At 34.5% G+C, this 24,827-nt stretch overlaps 3 protein-coding genes across 6 annotated transcripts in view; 2 read left to right on the top strand and 1 right to left on the bottom strand.

Moving 5' to 3' along the window:
- The first annotated feature begins 261 nt into the window (after nucleotides 1-261).
- Nucleotides 262-1,500, top strand: LOC128550983 (uncharacterized). Its single transcript, XM_053531208.1, has one exon. It carries the CDS (start codon nucleotides 262-264, stop codon nucleotides 1,498-1,500), a length of 1,239 nt encoding a protein of 412 aa, XP_053387183.1.
- Nucleotides 1,501-10,988: 9,488 nt separating this feature from the next.
- On the bottom strand, nucleotides 10,989-13,268 carry LOC123541903 (serine-aspartate repeat-containing protein C-like). The gene is made up of 2 exons (XM_045327525.2): nucleotides 13,230-13,268; nucleotides 10,989-11,507 (listed from the first exon to the last, which is right to left on the bottom strand). The coding sequence occupies exons 1-2, from the start codon at nucleotides 13,266-13,268 to the stop codon at nucleotides 10,989-10,991; spliced, it is 558 nt and encodes a 185-aa protein (XP_045183460.2).
- Nucleotides 13,269-13,537: 269 nt separating this feature from the next.
- The window catches only part of LOC123542724 (uncharacterized), a 32,177-nt gene continuing 20,887 nt past the window's right edge, over nucleotides 13,538-24,827 (top strand). The window contains exons 1-3 of one of the 4 annotated variants that reach the window (XR_008368647.1): nucleotides 13,538-13,718; nucleotides 14,061-14,320; nucleotides 21,504-21,789. Coding sequence is in view for 2 of the 4 variants with exons in the window: in XM_053531595.1 (XP_053387570.1) it covers nucleotides 16,215-17,708 (1,494 nt within the window). In the remaining 2 variants the exon portion in view is untranslated. Of the gene's footprint in view, nucleotides 13,719-14,060; nucleotides 14,321-16,099; nucleotides 17,824-21,503; nucleotides 21,790-24,827 lie in introns of those variants that run through there. The other 3 variants (XM_053531595.1, XR_008368646.1, XM_045328687.2) reach the window with 3 other exon arrangements.

Raw genomic sequence — 24,827 nt, 5'->3', positions numbered from 1 at the left:
TGAGGGTAGTTTTGAAAAAACGTAAGTGTCTATACCTTTGTGTTCTTTTTTTTAATTTGTAAACGTTAATATCACGGTAACTGCAGAGGAGGATAGGGCGTGCAACATACAATGGCGATAATTCTTAATACTTCTAACTTTTCTTTTAGGCCTGAATGATGCCGTGAACGTGAATCGGTGGGTTCCACTTCGAGACAGCAGTTTTCAAATCTTACATAATTCTTAAGCTACATTACGTTCCGTGTCTCAACCTATTGTAAGATGGAAACAGAAGAGTTGGTAACTAGATATGAATTATTAAATGGAAAGAAATGGTTACCTAATTCCTTTTATAACGAGGCCCTCGACAAACTCGGGTATACAAAGGCGATTGTGGAGAAAAGGGTCAAAATATATGAAAATGCAGCCGATTGTTTGGCCAGGGCAGGTAATAGAAACTGGCCGGAAAGCATAAATATTATTGTTGCTGGAAGTCGTGGTGAAGGGATGGCAGTTTCATGCAAAAGTGATATGGATACGATGTTTGTTCAGCCAGCAGTCAAATGTTTTGAAATTTACCCAACGACTGATTTCAAAGCAGTTGAAAACTGTGTTGCAGCCTTTGAACTTGATTTAGATGATGTTCCTGAAGGATATACTAAATTACGTTTAAAACATATTGAATGGTCCTGGGAATATAGAAAACTCACATCTAGAATTATGGTGTCATCGAAGGACAACAATTATTTGAAAAATGGCCAAAGACTGATTGAAGCGGTAGAGTATGGTGGCAAAAATGTTAAAGAAGAAAGCTGGATCAGCAGAAATAACCTATTCGGTGAAGTAACCGGACCTGCACAGCCACACCAATTTCCACTTCCATTCTCTAACAATCATGTGTCTTTTGACCATGTTCAAGCATTTCCCTGTGCTTACCCATCGGTATTAGACGACTGGTTTATACGAGAGAGACAAAATGCCTGGCCTAGTTCAGATGTCCTGAAAGCAGTAAAGGAAACAGATGTATTTGTTGTATCTGTTGGACTGTCCGGTAGTAAAGATGAGATATTGCAATGGAGAATTTCATTAACACTTGCAGAGAGAGCTCTGGTACGCTCATTCAATGACACGCAAATAAAAGTGTATGCTGCAATGAAAATGCTGGTGAAACATGAACTGAAACCAATATGCGCTAATATTACTTCTTACATAGTGAAAAATGTGATCTTTTGGGTGTTTGAAAAGAGACCAGGCACATATCAGAGAGACGAATTCGTTGAGATATTATTGCATCCACTGATATACATGAAAGATTGTGTAACTGTGGGAAGCCTTCCAAATTACATGATTCCGTCAAGGAATTTACTACAAGGAAAGTTATCACAAGAGGAAGCATATGCTTTGAAAGTTCATCTAGATATTTTTATTACAGAATGTTCAACTGTTCTACTTCGTTGCCCTTTGGTATACAAAATGGCTGAACATTCATTTCATCTGGCACAGAACGCCGATGAATTTTAAACAGTTATTACCAATAATAAGAGAGGCAAATCCCTTCGGTGCATTCAGTCTTTTGAAAACAATGGCGCATGAAGAAATCATAAGTCGGATAATCATAGGATTCGGGCTTGATTATGATAAAATGTGGATGGATTAAGAATTATAATGGACAAATAAGACAACTCATACAGTTCTGAAAAGTTTTAGACCCAGTCGAAAAAACACTTTGTCGTTTACTCAAAAGCCACCATATCACTATAACAGTTAAAGAGCACTGAATTGCACATATATAAACGAGTTCATGCACATGTGACATATTCTTTAACTAATCAAAAACAGAACACAAACTCCAGTTTGCAGTGGACTGCTATTTATTGGACAAAATGCAGACGCATAAAATATATACATGCATATATATGTACATAAATACGGTAACAAATAATGACAATTGTGTTAACATAATAACTTGCTTTAGAATAATTCTGAAAATCGTATCTGTTATGCTATCAGTATAGCTTCAAATATGTACATTTTAAGTTAAATTCTGGTTCTGTAGTAATAAATAAACCTTTAATATGACAAAATACGATCTAAACAGAAATGAATCAGGTACGCACGTACGACTGGAGGTGAAATTGTAATCTGTATCGACAAAGCTGCAACTTTTTGAAATGTCTTTGTTAATATGCTCATAATAATTAAACGTTACAACTGATGTGCGTCGACTGTCAAACCACAAGATGTAGGGTCTTATCCCTGTAGGAACTTCCATACATTTAGATAGTATTATTATAATTTCTTTAAATAAAATATCCAAATCTGAATAGCGAAAATACGTCTAGCCGTATGGCAGTAAAGCCTTAAACTGACTTAAACGCCTCTTACCGTGAAATAGCCCGCCAAACAGCAGGTGACGTTCTTCGTCACCGCATCGTACAAAATGTTACCGCAATGTTGTGTTTCGCTTTATAAATGTCGTTCTGAAATTTATTGCGTAACGCTCTTAACCTAACTGTACACGAACTTCTGTTTGCAGTGGTCAAGACTTTCAATAGAACGGATACATATGTTGGAGAGAGTCGCTATTCAAATTCGATCAAATTGTTTGACGGAACTATTATTATAATAAAGAAACTGTATTATCTTAGAAAACTTAAGCAACAAAATAATTTTGTTTTATAAAAGTGATTCGCACGTTGCTGGAATTAAGTAATAAAAGATGCAAGTTAAATTGTAATTTAAAATTTCTTCACTAAATAAAATTTTTATGTACCCGTCTTTGGCTGTATCAGTTTTCCTTCTCCCTTGACGTTACAATAACTTGTCTGTAACGCAAGAAGATAAAAATCACACATGATTTTCACTGTTTAGTTTATGCTTATTTGTAAGAAATTCATGTTACATAATATATTGTCAATATCTCCTAATTAATACTAGAACTAGGAACGTCAGCACTTCCTGTATTGACATGCAAATTTTAAAGTCGGGTGCGTGACGTCATTTGTGAGGTCGTTTTGATGTGTCGCTGTATTACAATAAGATTATGTCTAGCTGTGCAATTGTCAATGCTAAAATTTGTTCAATGATTTTTTCATTGTATATATCAGATAACTACATGTTAATAGAATGTCATTGTTAAATGTTGTATCAAATATGATACTTTTTATTTATTTTATGCTGACTGATGAAATACTATGTTTTATCAGTGAAATATAATCCATATCCCTCACTGCATATCACAAACTGTAAATGCCGATCTATTTGTACATTGTGTATACATTTTCAAATACATGTAGTTGCCTAAAACAGGATGAAAATTGTAGTCCTACTTTGTTCTTTATAGTATATTTCTCGATTCAAAGTATGTTACTTAATGAGAATTTAATAATTTAATGCAGCAAGAAATGAAATAGTATGGAGCTTTATGTTGTGTGCGTCTTTCTAACGTCACAAAACGTCTTAAGTCATATCTGTTCACGCGCGTCTATTTTCCGCACTTATATTATATTTGTTTGCAGAATACACATCTCAACGTAATTAAGCATAAAACGAAAAGAAATTTTGTTTGTTTTGAGTGAAGATGGAATCTACAAATGTATTTCATCTCGAAGTGATACAATTTTCACATTTTCACTCGCGCTACGCGCTAGTCAAAATATATAAAATGTTTCACTTCTCAGTGAAATATATTCCATATCACTCAAAACAAACAAATATGCTCTAGATATCAGGTTGAAACATACAATGAAGATTTACTTCAATATGCCTACTGAGTTAGCTTATACTTATGCAGACACGGACTTTTATCAAGTTTTCTTTTTCTTACTTGACTGTCTCAGTGTGAGAATTATAGAGTTTACGTTATATATTATTGATAAATTCCCTTTTGTGGTTGATATTTGTCGTCATTTCTCGCGTTATGTTTCAAGTACGTGTCATGTTACTAGTGAGACACTAAGTTCGTATACATTTTCATTTACTTTTATAAAGAATGGGCAAAAGCTCTTTCGATGCCGGAAAAAAAGGAAAAACAGTATTAGATATTTTTTTTAGTAAATATTACAAAGAGGCATACTAAAACACTAGATTTATCGAAGAGATACTTGAATGATAGATACACTCATGCTAATATATTATAGATACCATTGACCCATTGAATTACATTACCAAAAGAATTATTGTACGAAAATGTTTGATACTAATTACTATTTCTGAATATTTTGAATTTGCGACACTACAGGCAATATCGTTATGTTTTGTAATGTGAAAGATATACGTCTTCCGTGGCCTTGACGAATGTAAAATAATTTAAAAATGTAATAAGAGCTGGAGATCTTTACGTTTTATCTTTTCGGTCCATGGACTAATTTCATCTACATTTAGTCAATAATGGTGGTCTTCTGTGAACATAAAAATGTAAAAGGGTGTTTACAACATTTATTAGAAGTATAAGTATTAAGAAGGTTAGGATAAAATATTTATTATTCGTTATTGCACATACCGTTGAAAAATACCCGAATGACTACTTCACTAAGATATTTTATCTTTAGGTAGAAAATACTCTAATAAATTTATTATTTACAGGTTCATTGTGTGTGTAGTTTTACAGCCAATTTCCGTTTTTATCGGCAGTATGTATTGAAAAAGTAGTTAGTTAGGATCGTATTTCAAATGTAGTACATCATCTTTTGAGTACATATAAAGATATTTAAGTAAAAATCTAATTGTGTGTTTATATAAACTATATACCGTACTATATACAGTTGCTACTTGGCTCAGGTAGCCGGTCAGATAAATTTCAAAATTGACTTTTTGTCCTTACTTATCTTAATAAAGCAAATAGAAATACTGGAATCTCCATAGGTCGCTTAATACAACAAAAGTGCTCGGATCGTGGACGGTAGTGGAAATTCTTGCTACTGCTCACGCTCCTAGTCCTGGATTTATGCTGAACTCAACCTTTACACATGTTGCCAGTACCAGAAATGAAACATCTGCAAATAAATGTGTTTATTGCCTTTCAAGCAAAAATGATGGACCGACCATACGGTTTGTTCAAGAGCTACTTTACAAATTGCCTAGCACATTATATGTCGGTGAAAATGTTCATTAATACATATCAATTTCACTTACCATAGGTATATAAATCCTCATATCATAATTATATAATATATGATGGTATGCTTTTATCACAGTCTCAGTGTGTGTGCTGCTATTTTGTTCAGATGTGTTTGATACTTCCGAAAGATCTTCATACAAATTTTGTTTTAAAACTAATTTATAGAAAGTAACTTTTTGAAAGAAAGACCAAACTTTTACATGACTCAGCACATACAGTGAAAAGTCGTACATAAACTTCGTAAAACGACTTGTAAGTAGCATATGAAAAGAATGCTAGCATCATATAGGTAAAATATGATTATTGTTAACATATGATACGAAAGCAGCTTCAAGGATATAGTTTTACAGATCGCCTATTATTAGTTGAAAACAGATTTTTCATGGGAACATTTTTTTTTATTTTGAAAGGGTTGGTCCTACATATAGGGAAATAGGATGGATATCTCTGTCCGAAAGACGGGCATATCAAAAATTAATATTAATGTATAAAATAAAACATAATATGGTCCCAGAATATTTAAGTAATTTATTTCCTAATGTAGTCGGTGACAATAACCCCTATAACTTAAGAAATAATGAAGATTATGAAATCTTAAGAAGACGTACCGAAATATTTTCTAGTTCATTTATTCCATCTTCTATCTCATTGTGGAATGAACTACCCATTGAAACAAGACAACTAGAAAGCCTATCAGCTTTCAAAAAGTTATTATTGACCGCACGGTTTAAAGTGCCAGAAGTACCGGAGATATATTCCTTTGGAGATCGAAAATATTCAATTTATCACTCTCGACTAAGAAACAAATGCAGCAACTTGTGTTTTGATCTTTTTAATAATCATTTAGCTACCGGATTTAGTTGTAGTTGTGGATATTATATTGAAGATTGTGAGCACTATCTTTTTCAGTGTCCTAGCTTTATAAATCAAAGAATAGTTATGTTCCAGTCAACCAAGGACTATCATCCTTTAAGTACAGATACATTACTTTTTGGAAACCCTTCTTTATCAGTAAACGATAATATTACTATTTTCAGAAGTGTTCAAAAATTTATTAAAGATACAAAACGATTTGAGAATTGAAATACTACAGTGACTTTTGTGTCCAAATTTATCTAGATTTAGTTTTGCAACAAGACCAACAATAAAAATCTAGAAAGCAAAACTTAAAATATTAGTTTTAAGCGAAATATAAACATTATGTTGTACTTGATCTAACTTGACTTTCTCTTACTATTCTTTCTTCCCTCTTTCCCTCTTCTTTTAACTTCAATTATATAAAATTTTGCATAGCTTTTTCAATACACATTTTGTAGCCAAATCTCATGTAAGTGAATTTTGTTAAGGGGAGGGTATGTAATAATGTTGTGAGAACTTGTTACCCAACCCTTTTGCATATAATCTTGTTAAGTTTTGTATTTGAGCTGTAGATATTATGTATATTGATATGCAATAAAATATGTTTAAACCAAAGGGTTGGTCCTGCCGAAAAATTTGGTACCTATGAAAACAGTCCAGTGGGTGGGGGTGCATGGTAGACCCTGTTGCCTCCCTACCATAGTGGTGAAATTCCATTTTCAAGCTTCCCTGGTTCTTTAGCTTGCCAGATGTTAAACACCCATACACAGAACTCCCAATGTTTGTATTTGATGTTTTTTAGTTTGGACAAGCGGGGAGCTCGAACTTACGACCCCTGATATCATAGTCTCAGTGCTATCACCGGACCTTGCCATATGCCTACCTATTTATACTTTGACGCTCCTGTGACATTTATAAAAGTGCATTCGGATTAAAGCTATTTATAGAGGGACATTTAGTTTGGTCTAATTCGTATATAGTGTTTTACAACTGGTACCCGTTTTAACAATTGACTGGTTCCTTTCCAACATTCTATAAGGTTAAAATGTGCAATACTAGTATCTAGCTATAACTGCTATTAAATCAAATCAACCAAAAACGCCCAAATCGTATTACCTAAACCATTTCAATTTAAAATTATAGCAAGGATACACTATAAAAGGTTTAAACATTACCTATGTTTATTTATCACATACCTAAAATATCCTACCTATATCACGCATTTAATACAATTATTCTGACACACCCTTAAGTACTATTCAGTACCAGTATAAAAGATAAATTTTATGAAAACCCTTATAGCATACTAACATGTGTTTTACTGAGGGAATGTCACAACAAATTCTACAGCTTCAGATGGTCCTTTGAATATGTTCCGGTAGTTAAACAATTAATATTGCGATTCTCTCGCATGAGTCGTATGGTTAGAGGCTGGTAAATGTTTCTGCTCTACACTAATTTAGGGGGAACTTGTATGTACTTTAGTCCGTATTTTAAGTAAGAAGATTCTTGATTGAATAACAGACAATTCCTTTCCTATATCAGACTATAGAATTCCAAATTTTAAGATATTATTAAACTTAATATTTACTACCACCTGGCTACTTTCTGAAGCAGTGTCAACTAAAGCCGGAATATTCACAAAGAAACGCTGTTTTGAATGGACAGGGTTTCAGAACGAGGCCGGGAGTTAGATAAATGAAACCAGTCCATGTCATTTTTATTTCATTTAAACGGTTACGTCTAGACACATTATTTTCAGTTCTTAAGAGAATATATAATACATAATCACACCTAATACCTATTTCGAAGGATAATATATTAGACTCGGGTATCAACTGACCATTTGGTCAAACACTCCTCTATTTATTCGCTATAAAACCCATTATTAGCTTTCATACTTTATGTAGTTCCGTGGCCGAACTTCAAATCGATCCTTACCCACACTTGGTCAAAACATATTTAAGGCTTATCCCAAACTTGCAAGTTTCCCAAACTTCAGAAGATGCACAAAAGTTAGCGCGATACGTAGTCATTTGAGCGTGACTTAAGTCCAACTTGGCTGAAACTTATTCATCCTAGTTAAACGTACTTAAAGGCAGTTATCCGTACTGAAACGTACCTTGCCGTTTTGATTCGATGCTGAATGTAGTTATCTGAGACTGCCCGCACTTTAGCATAGTTCAACGTAGTTCACCGCAGACCCGTCCACATGATGGGCAAGTTGCCAAACGAAGTACAACGCGGGTTAACGTAGTCCAACGTAGTATTTATTTCGCGTCATGTATTTTTGTTCCTCGTTTCTCACCATTTTTCCGTAATAAGACCTACTGCAGATCCTTTCTTATCCGTGTCCATCCCAACAACAGACAAATCCCATCCGCACCTTACCTCAAAGCACGGACATATATATTTGTGTGACTAGCTTTAAGTAGACTTGGGGAATTTCAAAAGGGGTTTCAGCTATAGGACCAGTGCTTAAGAGTATTTCCTGAACGGTAGTGTAATACTATAGAAGATAGCAAATATAGCCTAAGCATCGCAAAACGGAGGCAGAGTCATCATGGTCATAGTGTTTAGTAATCTACCGAGAAAGTAGGAGAGTTCCAGTTTACAGACAAGGTTGTTGGCAAAGAACGGCCAAGGCATCGGGGATATAAATGTACCAATATGATAACTGAATGTTATATGTGGTAGCTTATTGGCGCTGAGCATCCAGGAGTCAGGGCAAACATATGGAGTTGCACCTTAAATTAAAAAGATATAGGATAAGTATCTATGCGATAGGACTCGTATGTTGTAGATTCAAAGAAAACTTCAACAAAAAGACCAGTCAAGTTTAGTGTCCGCAGCCTATAAGGAGTTTGAGCTAATTTACATTAGTGAAGGTAGTTAGTGTTTAACACATTGATTTGCCTGATCCCTGAAATTATCTAGCTGAAAATCATTAACGAATTATTGGTACACGAATCATTTCTATACACGAACAATTTTGTTTACGAGATATTTGATCTCACCAGGTCTATGTTTTAACAAAGGACATTCTACATCGTTTATAAGCTGGTCTAAGACATAGTCACCTTAGCCATTAGACCCATTTCATTGTTCAAGATACTAAAGTCGTAGACACTTTCCCAGGTAATATAATTCGTATCCTGACATTTATAACTGCCTCTAATGAATTTTAAAGCATGTCCATCCTTCTGCAATTTTGTGTGACGTAATGGTACATCGTATAAACAAACTAAAATTGACACATATTTTACTGCTGAAGTAAACCTTCAGATTTTTATGATTATACAAATTACAAGTCTTGCAAGTGCGTCATGTATAATGTGTTTCTGTCCTTGATAAACACGCGATGAGCTTATTAAAACGAATGCGGCAATATCTGATCTACCTCCTGTTAGTGATAATAAATATCTTCCACTCAAAGCGTTTTGAAGTAGTCATTTGTTTTAATATTGATCACAAATAGGTTTGCGTATTGAAAAAAAAATGTACAAGTGTAAATTGAGCATACAATTATCGATTGATACTAAATCGGTCCATGACTTTCATATTTTGTTTTAACTATAGATAAAATTGTACCTTGTTGCCCTGTACTTCAGACTTTCATGACAAATGGCTACATCTCAGTGGATAACGAGCCTTAAAATCGCGCATTTTCCGTATTAGTAGTACCCCTAATGTTTAATTTGTATGAGTTTGCTCTTTTAATCGTACATTTAAACTTGACAGGAATGATGAACTTTATTAATTTATAAATTGCCTTATCTATATATCAACCCACGAAGCGATTTGAGATAAGCTTGACCAGTACTTAACAATAAAACTGTAATGGATTACACATCAATGACATTTATTTGATCATGTTTGTTTGAATGTATTTACGTGTATTTATAGTCGCCATCGGTTACGCAAGTATGCGACTCCTTTAGAATATTGTTAAGCATTTATTTTCTTTGATCGGATTTAACGTCACATTAACACATTTATAGGTCATGAGGCGACCTCCCAGCTTTTCTTTGTGAACAGAGCCCAGGTGTTCCTCCGAGCATTATTTCACACGCGGGTATTTGGTACGATCACAGACATTCCCTTAAGCCAGGTTGATTGCTTCACCACATAAAGAATTCTACGTACAAAGTAAAACTTGAACCCAAATTGGCATGATGTATGCGATTAAGTGCTTTAGTGGGAAGATAGAGCAAGATAGAGAGTAACTACGTTTTTGTTCCAGAACTTTTTTTTCGCGGTCTAGATATAAATTATACAATGTTTGCTATTTTAGGACTAAACTTATAACGCTTGGATTTGTAGTCGGACAGGAATCACACATGTTTTCAATTTAAGCATGAATCTAGGGTGAAGTGCATACATGTTTAGCAGACCGGAAGTCATGACATATGGTCTGCTATCCGAATAGTATATGGTAAGTCCTGGATCTGACGTATGGAAACGTTAATCATACCATGAGTGAACGGTATCTTGTGTATGAAGTAACATTTTAAATTATATTCTGTAGTATGCTTGTTTCTGCGTAAAAGTAAAATGTCAAAATCTTACCTAAGGAAGCATATACTCGACTGTAATCATCCCATCTCCATCTTGTTCATTTCCGTAATACGTCTAATTACTGCTTTTCAAGATAATCCAGTTGATGCTCACAATTTACAAAATTTAGGAAAAATGTTCCTTTAAACAAAAGGTATGACGCAACAAAGTTATCTCGGAATTTTCAATTTTGTTTTGCATTAAAGCTTACACAATAAATATTGTCCATGTCTTTGTTTTTTAACATTTAGCTCATTATAACACCCCGATTCAAGTCAGTAGATTCATATACTTCATGATTGATACAGGCCATGATCCGTTCAAATACATTACAATTTTAACTGAAACATGATACAAATGTTCGCATTTGTTTCCCTGTCAATTTCACCAGGATCGAGTCCTGAGCTGCCTGAAATCTTAACAGCCTGACATAGAACCGACGCTCTGAACGGAAATAGCAGGTCGCTCAGATCTGCTAGTAACTATTATCACTACTACTGTCACTACTTCTGTCACTACTACTGTCACTACTACTGTCACTACTACTGTCACTACTTCTGTCACTACTACTGTCACTACTTCTGTCACTACTACTGTCACTACTACTGTCACTACTTCTGTCACTACTACTGTCACTACTTCTGTCACTACTACTGTCACTACTACTGTCACTACTTCTGTCACTACTACTGTCACTTCTACTGTCACTACTTCTGTCACTACTACTGTCACTACTACTGTCACTACTTCTGTCACTACTACTGTCCCTACTTCTGTCACTACTACTGTCACTACTTCTGTCACTACTACTGTCACTACTTCTGTCACTACTACTGTCACTACTTCTGTCACTACTACTGTCACTACTTCTGTCACTACTACTGTCACTACTTCTGTCACTACTACTGTCACTACTACTGTCACTACTACTGTCACTACTACTGTCACTCCTATTATCACTACTACTATCACTACATGCATTACTGTCTAAAAGCTTTAAAGGGTTAATTCTATTACACTACCTGAAAAGACGTAGGAGATATTGGTACTTGTGAATATTACAGGTTCTCCTACTGATAGAAGAAAAATACCATCTTTTCATATTCAACAGAGACACAATCTAAATTGATACTAAAGTTATGTTATGTGTCTTAAAATGATACAAAAACAAACATTTAAAGATACTTCTGTAAAAAGGGTATATCGAAAGCAGACTATGGCATGTCACACGTTGCTAAATTATATATGTATATTATTATTATTGTATGTTTGTTATTGTTATTCAATGTCGTCATCATTGTTATTCAATATCTACGATTCTATATTACATAACGTCGTTATTCTTATTATATGTTTCATATTTTTTTGTAAAGCGTCGCGTTGCTTTATTATGGTTTGTGACTTCTATTTATATGGGGATATCCCCATAAATAAATAGAAGCGAAAAAAATGACTATGCACGCATAAGTACAAATAACAATCAAACATATAATAAGAATAACACGTTTTATAGAATAGAATGTAATATTGAATAACAATGATACTTTTACCATAAGAATATCGAACATACAATAAAAATAACGACATATACAATAACAATGGTATTACTTAGAATATGAATGACACGACATTGAATAAAAATATCAAAGATACATTAAGAATAACGAAATATTGAATAACAATAATGACTTTTACCATAAGAATATCGAACATACAATAAGAATAACGACACATACAATAACAATGGTAAGACTTAGAATATGAATGACACGACATTGAATAACAATATCAAAGGTACACTAAGAATAACGAAATATAGAATAACAATAATGAATTTTAGAATATGAATGACAATAACAAACATACAATAATAATAATACACATATATAATTTAGCAACGTTTTAAATGCCAAAGCTGACTATAATAACGTGTTATTTTTCAAACTTCATAAGACTTTTTATGTCAGACAATATAATTATTCTAACTAATTTGGGCTACTATGTAATATTTTCTATACACAATCACAACGTCGAGTAGTATCTCCAGGAAGCAGATATGAAAATCATTAAATGTATTATAAGAGCCGAAACCAAAACAAATTTATCCTTAGTGGTATAAACAATATGTTGTTATGTATTAGAGTATAATATTAGAGTGTACTTATACTTCCTTGCTATTGAGCTAGCTTTAATAGCGATGTGGTAAAGTGTCCGCCTTACGCATGAAAGGTCCCTGGTTTCATTTCCTGTCATGGCTATTTTCAGTACATTAGAGCCCATCGTAAATAACTCACGAGATGATATAAATGAACACATTGACACGAATGTCCCAAAAAGGTTTAGACAGGCAAGCAGCACTTGGTTGGAAAGTTCTCCGAACACAGTTACCTGTTTTTTTCTTCCGAGCAAATTCCGGGATATAAAATTTAGAAGGCATCATGAATCCATAAAAGCATTAAAACATTTCATCGCATACATGAATATCTCACTGAAAACATCTCTCTGATTAAAATGTAAATGATTTCTTTTCAAAAACTCAAAAGGTCACATTTTATCTCTACGCTACGTACGAAGTTACACCAGCGCAAATTGGTTAAAGTTCATGTTTTACTAAAATTTTCATCGCAAAGTATACCTTAAAAAAGTACGTATCATTGAACGAACGTACTAAAAATCTTTCACTCAATGTAAAACAAATTCTCCAGTGCAATGGTACCTCGTCATGTCCAGCCAGTCCTTCCAGCACAACAAACATGTCTGTTTCTTTCGCTGTTATGACAGGTAAACCTAATTCTTAGTGATTTAGAGGTCAGGTCGATTCTCAGTACCTGCAACGGAAACGACTGAATACTTTATACCACGTATATCTTCTTCCAAGATATTTTATATGCAGCGGCAGTGCAGCACAAACCTGAAACAGGAAGTAAATTACAATACTAACCAATGCCTTTTACATAGCGAAATCCATCTTTCATAGGTTCCTGTATTGAAGTGTATGGATTAGTATTTGATGCGGAAGAAAATAGTAGTAAGTGGATCGTGTATTGATTTTACAACATTTTCTACATTAAATGTTATTGAAATATATTACTATTTAAAGAAAATTGTACTTGGATTTAATGTTATATTTTCTGGTGCTATTGGATCAAAGAGCGTATTCTGTTTATTAGACGTCAACCCTGAAATGCGGCGACAATGGAATGTGGTAAATATTTCTTTTTTTTTTTGTCTGACATAGTGGATTTGTTAGATATTGTTCTTGCAAAATATCAGACATATGCAAGATATATGAAATACTTTCATGAGAAAAAATATGTTATCGATGATATTTACTTAAAGCCCTGCTCCGCGGCTATTCAAATTCTGTTGTACGTATGCAACCCATGATTACAATAAGTAACAGTTAACGGCCACGCGCCAAACTTAGCACGCCAAACCATAAGTATTTTATATAGAATTTTACATAAAATAGACTCAATGTTGACAGGCGTCACTGTTCATAGTCAAACTTTTCATGTTTTTTTTTTTTTTTTTTTTTTTTTTTCAGTGACAATTTAAAGTTAAAAAGTAGGACTGGAGCAGGTCTTTAAATACAACCAGCTGAAATGTGTAAGCGATAATTATTCTTAGACTAACAAAAGGCTTATATGAAATATCTTCTATACCTCGTCATATGTGGAAGCTCAAAAAAGCGGATATAAAAAAACACAAAATGTTTTATAAGAACATATGGAAGTGAGCCGTATTAGATACTGAACAAAACTTCCAATTAGACGTTTGCAGAATGTAGATATGTTTATTTAAAAGGTAAGATAATGACTTTTAAACACCGTTTTGTTGACCTAAATGCCTACACATATATTGGTAAAATATTTTTTACTTCTGCAAATCGTTGTTTTGTCATTTCTACTTTTTAAAGTCGGTTTAATTTATTGTTTGTTGTGTGTGTCAAGGAGCCTTGCACTTTGAGTAAGCAAAAAGCGGAAAATATCTTAAATAAACTGAATATACCTCGGATGAAAATAAAAATATATTGTACGATTGAAAAGTCTCTTAGATTTCACGAAACATTTCAGTAAGTTAAGTACTCAAGATGAAGGAGGAAAAACCTCCGATCCACATTTTGTTTTGTGTTAGTTAAGCGTGTTTTTCTGTTTAATGATTTGAACATTATTAGTAGACCCATGATGCAAAAGTATTCACAAATGAACCATAGAAGGCAATTCATCGTGTTTGTAATAAAAATAGACCAATACAATATATAAACACTTCCCGTGCCCATGGACAATGATTGATAGACATATTCAGCCCTTACCATGTTTAATCTTTATAATGAGCCTGTCCGCCTTCCACTTTGGACTGTACAATTGACTTTTAAAAGGGGTGTTTACCAAACGTTACTGGCTAAATAGCAAACAGTGCAGATCATGATTAACACGGATGTGCATGTTGATCAAGATCTTACTGGTCACAAAGGTAAAACCAATCGTGTCCACCATGCTGATAGTTAAAACTAGATTTTTAGACAGTTACTACAAAGGCTGGAATCAGACGTTGCAATCAATACTGGTACAGTTTAATGTCGGGTCAAATGGTGAATTGTAAAGTGTCTACAAGATACATTTCTTTAATCTGTCCCTTAAGCAAAATATTTTAATTATCTTTCTTAAATCTTATATTTATATTGATGTTTGCTACAATTAGTAAAAACAGAGGTTTTATTAAATTTTAATATTGTCTTTTCGACACTGTTTCTCCTAATCTGTTTTATAAACAAACTGGGGTATATAACACGGAAAAATCTGATCAGAAACACTCATAATTTTATGTTCTTATAATTGATGAACTGTTGATGATTTTAGTCCGCCTGGCAAACAGACGCAAATAACTTTAGTATGACATATCTTCATATATATATACTGTTTTCGAAAGATTTCGTAAATCGAAACAAGTTTCGTAAGAAGAATGGTAGTACGCAAATGTTTAAAACAAATTTGGCGAAAATATTAAACATTCATCTTTTGCGGATGCGTAAACATGGGAACTAAATTCGGAAGAAATGACGACTTCTGTAACATCTTTGGTATTTTCATCAGCTATCCATTTTCCGTTCCGAAAACAATTGCGAAAAACGAGGAAATCCTTCGAGTACCATAACAAACTTAACAAAATATTTTTATGATATAAAGGTATTTCGACAAGACATTTTGTAATATTACTAGACGGAAATTAAGTCGAAATTATACAGAAAATATGTTTATATCTCTACACACCGGTATTTCATAACCATTGCATGTAAAGTGATCTTCTTTAAAGTGGACCACCTTGCTGACTTCTAATCACTTGTCCTTCACCAATTAAATTTCGAATTCTACAAAGGACATAGAATTCGGCCTGGGAGGAAGCCATTCAGCAGCCTAACGGTAGGTCGGTGGTTCTAGCCTCTAGTCCGCCCGTGGAGAAACAATACCAGTCTTTTGTCTTCAAAAGTTAGAAAGTCGCCATGTAATATCATGGTCACAGCAGAGGTGGATATGTGTAACACACAATGGAGATGAATCTGAATACTTCGAACCTTTCTTTCAGGACTGCTCAATGGTGTCGCCAATGTGAATCAGTGGGATCTACTCTTAGACAGCAGTTTTCCATCTTTATATAACTCCTGAGCTACATCACGTTCCGTGCCTCAAGCTATTGTTAGATGGAAACAGAAGAGCTGATAACTAGATATGAATTATTGAATGGAAAGAAATGGTTACCTAATTCCTTTTATAACGAGGTCCTTGACAAACTCGGCTATACAAAGGTGCTTGTGGAGAAAAGGGTCAAAATATATGACAATGCAGCCGATTGTTTGGCCAGGGTAACGAATAGAAACTGGCCGGAAAGCATAAATATTGTTGTTGCTGGAAGTCGTGGTGAAGGCATGGCAGTTTCATGGAAAAGTGATTTGGATACGATGTTTGTTCAGCCAGCAGTTAAATGTTTTGAAATTTATTCAACGACAGATTTCAAAGCAGTTGAAAACTGCGTTGTAGCATTTGAACTTGATTTAGATGATGTTCCCGAAGGATATACAAAATTACTTTTAAAACATATTGAATGGTCCTGTGAATATAGAAAACTCACATCTAGAATTATGAAATCATTGAAGGACAACAATTATTTGAAAAATGGCCAAAGACTGATTGCAGCGGTAGAGAATGGTGACAAAAATGTTAAAAAAGAAGGCTGGATCAGCAGAAATAACGTTTTCGGTGAAGTAACCGGACCTGCACAGCCACACCAATTTCCACTACCATTCTCAAACAATTGTTTGTCTTTTGACCATGTCCAAGCATTTCCTTGTGCGTACCCATCGGTATTAGACGACTGGTTTAAACGGCAGAGACAAAATGTCTGGCCTAGTTCAAATGTTCTGAAAGCAATAAAGGAAACAGATGTATTTGTTGTATCTGTTGGACTGTCCGGTAGTAAAGAGGAAAAATTGCAATGGAGAATTTCTTTAACACTTGCAGAGAGATCTCTGGTACGCTCATTTAATGACACGCAGATAAAGGTGTATGCTGCAATGAAAATGCTGGTGAAACATGAACTAAAACCGATCTGCGCTAATATCACTTCATACATAGTGAAAAATGTGATCTTTTGGGTGTTTGAAAACAGATCGGGCTCATTTCAGAGGAACGAATTCGTTGAGATATTATTGCAATCACTGATATACTTGAAAGATTGTGTAACCGTGGGATGCCTTCTAAATTATACAATTCCGTCAAGAAATTTGCTACGAGGAAAGTTATCGCAAGAGCAAGCATGTGCTTTGAAAGAGCATCTCAATATTTTGATTACAGAAGATTCAACTGTTCTACTACGTTGCCCTTTGGTATACAAAATGGCAGAATTATCGGGAGATGCTCTTAAAGACAGATTGTTATTTAGGGAACTGACGGACATGTTATATCTGGCAGTCATCTCTGTTCCACCGCATAAATTTGACGAACTTGAACATTCATTTCATTTGACACAGAAGGTCGAAGAAATTATTCAGGTGTATTTTAAACGCTTGTTACCTGTAATAAGAGAGACAAATCCCTACGGTGCATTCACTCTTCTGAAAACAATGGCGGATGAAGAAGTCCTAAGTCAGTTAATGAAAGGATTTCTGCTTAGCTATGATAAAATGTGGATGGATTAAGAACTTTAATAGATAAATAAGACAATTCATGCAGTTTTGAAATGTTTGCAGACCCAGACGAAAGAACACGTTGTTTTTTTACTCACAAACCACCATAACTATGTAGTAAAAGATTACTGAGTTATATATATATATATATATATATATATATATATATATATATGTCAATAGAGTTTATACAAATGTAACATAGTCTGAAACTAATAAAGAACAAAGACAAACTCCAGTTTTCAGTGAGCATGATTTGCTTTTTATTGACAAATAATGAAAATTGTGTTAACATAATAATTTGATTTAAAAATAACTCTGAAAAGTGTAACTATTAAGCATTCAATATAGCTTCAAAGTAATGGCATACATTGAGATAGTATTATCATAATCGTACTGTTTCAGCATTTTTAAAGACCATATCCAAATTTGAATGGCGAGAATACGTGTGGCCGTATGGAAATGGAGCCTAAAACTGATTTACACGCCGCAGACAGTGCAACAGCCCGCCTAACATTACGTGACGTCCCGCGTCACTGCATCGTACAAAATGTTACCGGGAAGTTGTGTTTTGCTTTTAAATTAGTTAAGACGTCGTTCTGAGACCAGGTACAATGGACAACGTGAAAACCAGGTGCAATGGACTTGAGTGTTTACAATATTCTCTAGCCCTACTTTAACACAATTTCTTATCTTTCTCTAGTAAACCCTTAACATTTATCCTGCTGGCCGCAGTGGTACTGTCTTTGCTGTTCCTTGAACACCCCTTTAAATAGTAATTGGTATAAAGAATGCAACTGTCCGCTACCATGGACTCTATCTGTTGACCATGTAATACAGCCCACTTACAGGGCTTTACCTGTCAACCTGTACCGCCCTCTTCCGAGGACGACGATATCGCACCAACAGGAGTTTCTTTGGGTGTCGGTAACATACCTACTTCCGGGGGCGTTGAAAGTATACCCACTTTGCGGGCGTCAGTAGTAAACCGGTTTCCGGAGACTCTGCACTTTTGTCCACATCCGGAGGCACCAACATGTTTAGCCTTAATGAAGCTGAAAACTCTTATTCGTATTCAAGTACGTTAAGTTGTCTTCTGCGTCAAATGTAGGAACAGAAGAACAGTTCACCTTCGAAAGTTTGTAACTCGACCAAAAAAAAATGGCCAAACCTGTGTGCCTCTTGAATAACTTTGTTATAGTGGGGACATACTCCGGATCTACTGTACATGCGTTTGCTTCCGGAAACAGTCTCCTACCATTTTCCGTTAGGACAAATATAAAACAACTGGTCTAACTGACTACCGATCTAGATGGAATTTCTACATATCCAAGGCAAGCAGATCTCGAATCATTGCTGAAAAATATTGCGCGAACATATATTTGAACGTCAACGTTTACGTTTATCGTTGAAAGATTGTGCATTTCTGCACCAGGATAGTAATTCATCAAATGCCTTTGAAGCAACCTTGACTTGGTCTTTGTTAACTAACCCTATTGATAATGAATTTCTGTAAATAACTGGTCATAATAGATACGATCTTTCGAGAACACTTTATAAAGAAATCATCATTTCGACGAGTGATGCCAGAAATTTGACATTAACAAAAATTGTCTTTTTTGAATCTGAAAACTCACAGGATTTATAGTAATTTCTAGCCGGTCTATTTGTTCCGTGAATATAAATAAATATTGCTTTTGAAATTAGATAGGTACCCTAACCATGTTGCCAGCGGTGATTCTGTTCTGTGCTTTGACATAATCGATTTCTCCGCCTATAGCGTCGTCTAACAAGGAAACAACCTTAAAATATAAAGAGCACCAATAGTTTACAAGAACCCACTGAGTTTTACTGAATACATTGCCTGCTGTGGCGATATCAAATGAAAGCAAAACGGAATGAATTTTATCAAACAAACTTTCTACGACACTTCTGTCTTGAAGCTTTATTTTGAATATTATGCAAATGAGGATCCATATGCCTACAATTTAGGACTAATCTTGGTTTGTTTGCTTATCCGATTGTTAGCTACCATCCGTGGATTTATCACTTTAGGTTTTTTAAAAACTTCCGATATAATGCCCTTATCTAACAATGGCTCATCATTCACTTTGGGGCAGTACCGTTTATTATTCGAAGGTGTGTTCACTGAAAGTCTACTGATTGAATAGCGAACAGTGCACGGTTGTTTAAGCTGATCTTGGTCTGTAATGGTTCCAAAGGCAGACCCTTTTTTGCTTTTGCGCTTACATTTAGGGAGAACATTTGAGTAAGAAATATGTTTTCGAGCAATCATCTGACTGTTGAGTGTTTCCATCTCCTTCAGTAGGTCGGCGTTGTTTTATTTTATTTTCTTTGCAAAAACTGGCTCCATCCTTTCGTCCATTTTGAAGTGAAGAAAATATATTTGGCTGTATGTAAGTACAGCCTAGAACTGATCAACCTGGTCTGACCGTGCAATAGCCCGCGTAACATCACGTGACGTTCCACGTAACTGCATTCCACAGAATGTCCCCGCTATGTCGCGGTTGGCATATGTTAAAAATTCTTTTTTTTTTGATAACACTCAGAAGTATAAAGTAAATATATTTATTCTTATACTGCAACATAGATAGTAACTGTAAGTGTGTAGTTATTGTAACATAAAACTAATATTCTTCCCGTACTCAAGAAAAGGAAATAAAAGTAAGAATAGCTTAAATATGTTTTTCTTACAATAGCGAGAGGACATTTCTTTCTGAAGTAATTTTTCCTCTAAATAAATTAAAGGTAGTGCATACATAATGGAAATCAGACGATTCAAATGCAATTGCACATTCGTCTTAGGCATTTTCATATTTTATAAGAGGTAAAGTAGCTCAAGTTGCATTTCAATTTCCGTAAATACCGGAAAATGCCGATATGACAAATGAAAAATACGTAATTTACCGATAGTCACTTCAAGAGGAGACGTAGGAGATATTCGTACTTTTGGATATTCTGCTATCGATAGAATAAAATACCATATTTACATATCTAAAATGTATATCCCTTGGTGAGGCTTTAACAGCTTTAATATTTTCAATATTCAACAAACACACGATTTTTGATACTAAACAATACAGAGAAATTAAAGATATTTCTATAACAGGGTACTGTAGCGAAAGCTGACTATAATAACTTGTTATTTTACAAACTTCTTAAGACTCTGATTCATGGCAAGTCTCAAGGTTATGACCTAACTTTTTTCAGATAGCTCGCATGTTTTGTGTTTAGCCCATTTACAGTTGGATTCAGAATCTACACTTTTCATTTTAACCCTTATCTTGCTGGCGGCAGATGATTCTGCCTTTGCGACCAGTGCAGACCAAGATCAGCCTGCATATCCGTGCAGTCTGATCATGGTCTGCACTGTTCGCTATTCAGTCAGTAAATTTTTAGTAAACACCCCTTCAAATGCACTGTCCGCAATTCAGTCAGTAAATTTTTAGTAAACACCCCTTCAAATGATAAATGGTACTGCCCAAATTGGAAGATGGACCAGTCCATTATAGAAGTTTAGCATGGTAAGGGTTAAGTTTGTCTGATATAATAGAATGACAGACATTTCTTACATCCCACAGGGACCGAGTTGTTTTGATAAATATGGTCTGTCCTGTTTTGTTGGACCCTTTATGTCGTGTCTCCTATTGTTCTGTCTCCAGCAAAGGCATTCAATACATACTTTTATTGTAGGTTAAATATTCTACAAATTTTAGCAAGAATTTTTTAATGTTTTGAATATCTTACCCTTGTTATTGCGTTTTTATAATTTTATCCATTATTCAGGTATGTAGATATGTTTACACCATGGTAGAAAGAACCAACTACAGTCGAAACTCGGTATCTCGAATTTCAAGGGACTGTGCTTTTTATTTCGAGATAACCGAAATTCGAGTTATGAGGAGGGACGTATATGGACGAAATGAGTACACGGTTCCAAATGATTTAATAAAAAATAAAAGCTGTTTCCTAAATGCCGTGTATACTCTGTCGGCACGCGTACAGGATTCCGTACAGTTTTTGTTTATCAAGGTTTTCAGTTTTTTGAAAAATAAAAATGATACCAACCTCATATGTTTTTGAATCAAGTTTTCTTTTTTATACTATGTTTCTCTCCCGGAGGATTAGCAGAATTTTGATCTGACATTTGAACGAATGATGCTTTCCCCAAAGAAGTTATTTTTTTTACAATCTCATCGCCATTACCTCTAATTAATCCTTATTAAAGATCCCAACTGTTTAAACTAATTAATTAATTAGTTTAAATTAAAAGCAATTTTCGTAACGTTTCAAAAACGAATGACTGCTGATTAAAGAAATCTAAGGTTTACATCAAACAATTATCATAATGGCACGTGCAAACAAGTATGATGTCATCTCACATTGATAATCGCCGCACCTTTGATATGTTAGGCAATAAACATGGACATGTGTTAAAAACCAACCACATTCATAATGACATGTGTGAAATTTTATCGCATATTTTTCTCACTTCGACTTACCGAGTTTACAATGCACTTGAATTTTATTGACGGGACTGAAAATCCCTTTCGACACATCCGGAGTCTCGGTAAGTCAGATTTTGACGTAACCGAAGCCGAATTACATATATAAAGAAGGAAATTTGACGGGACTTTAAAAAATCTTCGACTTAAGCGGAATTTCGAGGTAAGCGAGTTTGAGATACCGAGTTTCGACTGTAGTCAGTTTTTCCCCCGTCATATTAACTTTTCAACCCCTTTTTTGTTTACAATAACTTAAAAAAGTAATTACCAGGGGTTGAAGAAAAATGGTCATTTTTTACTCCCCTGTTGTATACAAAAGCTGAAGAAAGGGTTATGGGATCAACTTGTTTGTTTTATTCCCATTTTCTGAAAGAAATATATCAGGGTGTAAAATCTAATCATCGGGATGAAAACATTCGTCAGTTATTTTTTCTGGTCTATGTTTTCTCCTTTGTTTACTAGTATGTACAGAAACTAATAGCTATTAAACATACTGGTTTGTTTTTTCTCCTCTTTTTGTGAAAGGAAAACAAAAGGATAACACGAGTAACAAAGGTGGAAAGAAAACATTTTTTTCGTATCTTCTTTCTTTTTTTTTTTTTTTGTAAAATGAAACAATAAGGAAATAGAACTAACCGGGGAAGAAAAAAATCAACTGGTCAGTCTTTTCTTCCTTGTTTGTGCATGGAATCTAGGGGGAAGCCGACTATCGGAGGGTGGGAGATCAATAACCTAATGTTTTTCACCGGAGAAAAAAAACTGTTGAACGTTACCCAGTGTTTTGATGTGCGAGGAGTGTTGCACATTTCATAACCTCTCTTGAACTAAGTCAAACACAGTCTGCTACTATTTTGCTAGCTTGTAGTGTATGCTTCCGAAGAATTTCTTTCAGATTTTATTAAATCCTATGATGTATTCTGCAGAAACATCAAAGGGCCATTACTCTTGCAAATTGGTTAGATGAATTTCATTTCCCTCTATACAAATTTTCAAATGTTAAATGACTACCAGGAACAGGTTTGAAAAAAATCCTTTGAATAGGAATGTCGAGTTTAACGTACAAATAGGCACTGCTCACACAAAAATATTCTATTTATAGTGTTGACTGCATTATAGCTGGCATGTCATAAGATAATGGTCAAATCTATCATGAAATGTGGCAGCTAAGCATACAAGGTTGTTACAGACAGATAGAAGGGGAGTATCCAATCCGATATTACACAACCTTGGGTGGTTCAGTTTGTCTGATTTAGGTTTAGCACCATTTTTCAACAGTTTTCCGGTTATAGTAGGGCGTTAACCTATCCTGTGTACTTGTATTCTGTACCAATACTAGCTTGTTCTCCGCAAGTAACTGCCAACTTCTTCAAGTGAAACAGAGGTGAAGGATGAAAAGATGTCGGACACAATGTCCTCCATCATGTCATCAAAGACAACATATACCTCACCAAGGGATCAAACTCATGACCATAGGATGGGTGTGTTGGGTGTCTTTGATAAGTCAGAGCAGGTATACAACTAGCGATAACCCCATATACCCGAAAGTGGATATGCATTCTATATAATACCTTTGAAACTCAATATCTCGAACTGGTTTTTCTCAGAATACCGGCTATCTCGAACATAATCTCAAATCTCACTGCAAAAATACGTGAAATACGTGCATAAAGTATCCTTTCAAGTCGAATTTCTTGAAGTAAAACTTTCGAGTTTAAACTGTATTCAGGTGAAAAAAAGATCCCATTCGTATCGGTATTGTTGAAACAGTACCCCATTTTCTAATATATAGACAGAAACAGTCATTTTATGATAATATTTGAGGTCTGCCTGTTAAACATTCTATTCACATATATATAAAAAGCATACATAAATTCATTTAGGTAATTATACAAAAGTTAGGCTCAGAAGTTATAGCACTCACAACAGGTAAAATAGATTAGTATAAACTAACTTATAAGAACACTGTCTGAAGCCTTCCTCTGAGAATCACAATATATGCATCAAAAGTACACTAAAACTTCGCACGGCATATACAAACCAGCTTAGAAGCTGATTTTATATTTCAACTGGACTTGTTTATAAAGCGCTGAAGTTTCATTTATCATATAATGCAGCGACACTGGAGAACACTTTTGGCTATCTTACATGTTGGGAAACATCGTAAGACTCGATCAAAGTTTGATCAAAATATCTGTATAAGTGTACTTTAGATTTTTAGATACCGTAATTTTGACAATATGCAAATTAAAAGCAAAGATTGGACTATTCGGAATGCTTTTCAGTGTACAAAACACTCCCTGAAGATCCCTGGAGGATATTCGGGTTTGTGCGACGAATATATATGAACCTATCGGTACGAAATAAACCTTAATATCAAATGATGCGAACTGCGTAGAATTCGATAGATGTATCAGAATCTGTCCATATAACCTAGTATTTATATTTGTATGGCTAGCACCGTATAATTCTTAAAACACAAATAAAACGTCTCTACTGTAATTTTTTATAATTATACATAAATAATTTTAGGTCGATTGTGTTCTACAACTTATATTAAGCACTCTCAACACATCATTACTGATGGAATCCATCTCTACGAGGATAT

This window comes from Mercenaria mercenaria, chromosome 19 (assembly GCF_021730395.1).
Source record: "Mercenaria mercenaria strain notata chromosome 19, MADL_Memer_1, whole genome shotgun sequence".
NCBI lineage: Eukaryota > Metazoa > Mollusca > Bivalvia > Venerida > Veneridae > Mercenaria > Mercenaria mercenaria.
Note: the sequence above shows the minus strand (reverse complement) of the source record. Positions and strands in the feature narration are given on the sequence as shown.

Coding starts and splice junctions, on each gene's coding strand:
- LOC128550983 (XM_053531208.1), top strand. CDS start 262: ATGGAAACAGAAGAGTTGGTAACTAGATATGAATTATTAAATGGAAAG.
- LOC123541903 (XM_045327525.2), bottom strand. CDS start 13,268: ATGTTTGTTGTGCTGGAAGGACTGGCTGGACATGACGAG. Junction 11,508..13,229: donor GACTGGCTGGACATGACGAG/GTACCATTGCAC, acceptor AACCCTTTAAAG/CTTTTAGACAGTAATGCATG.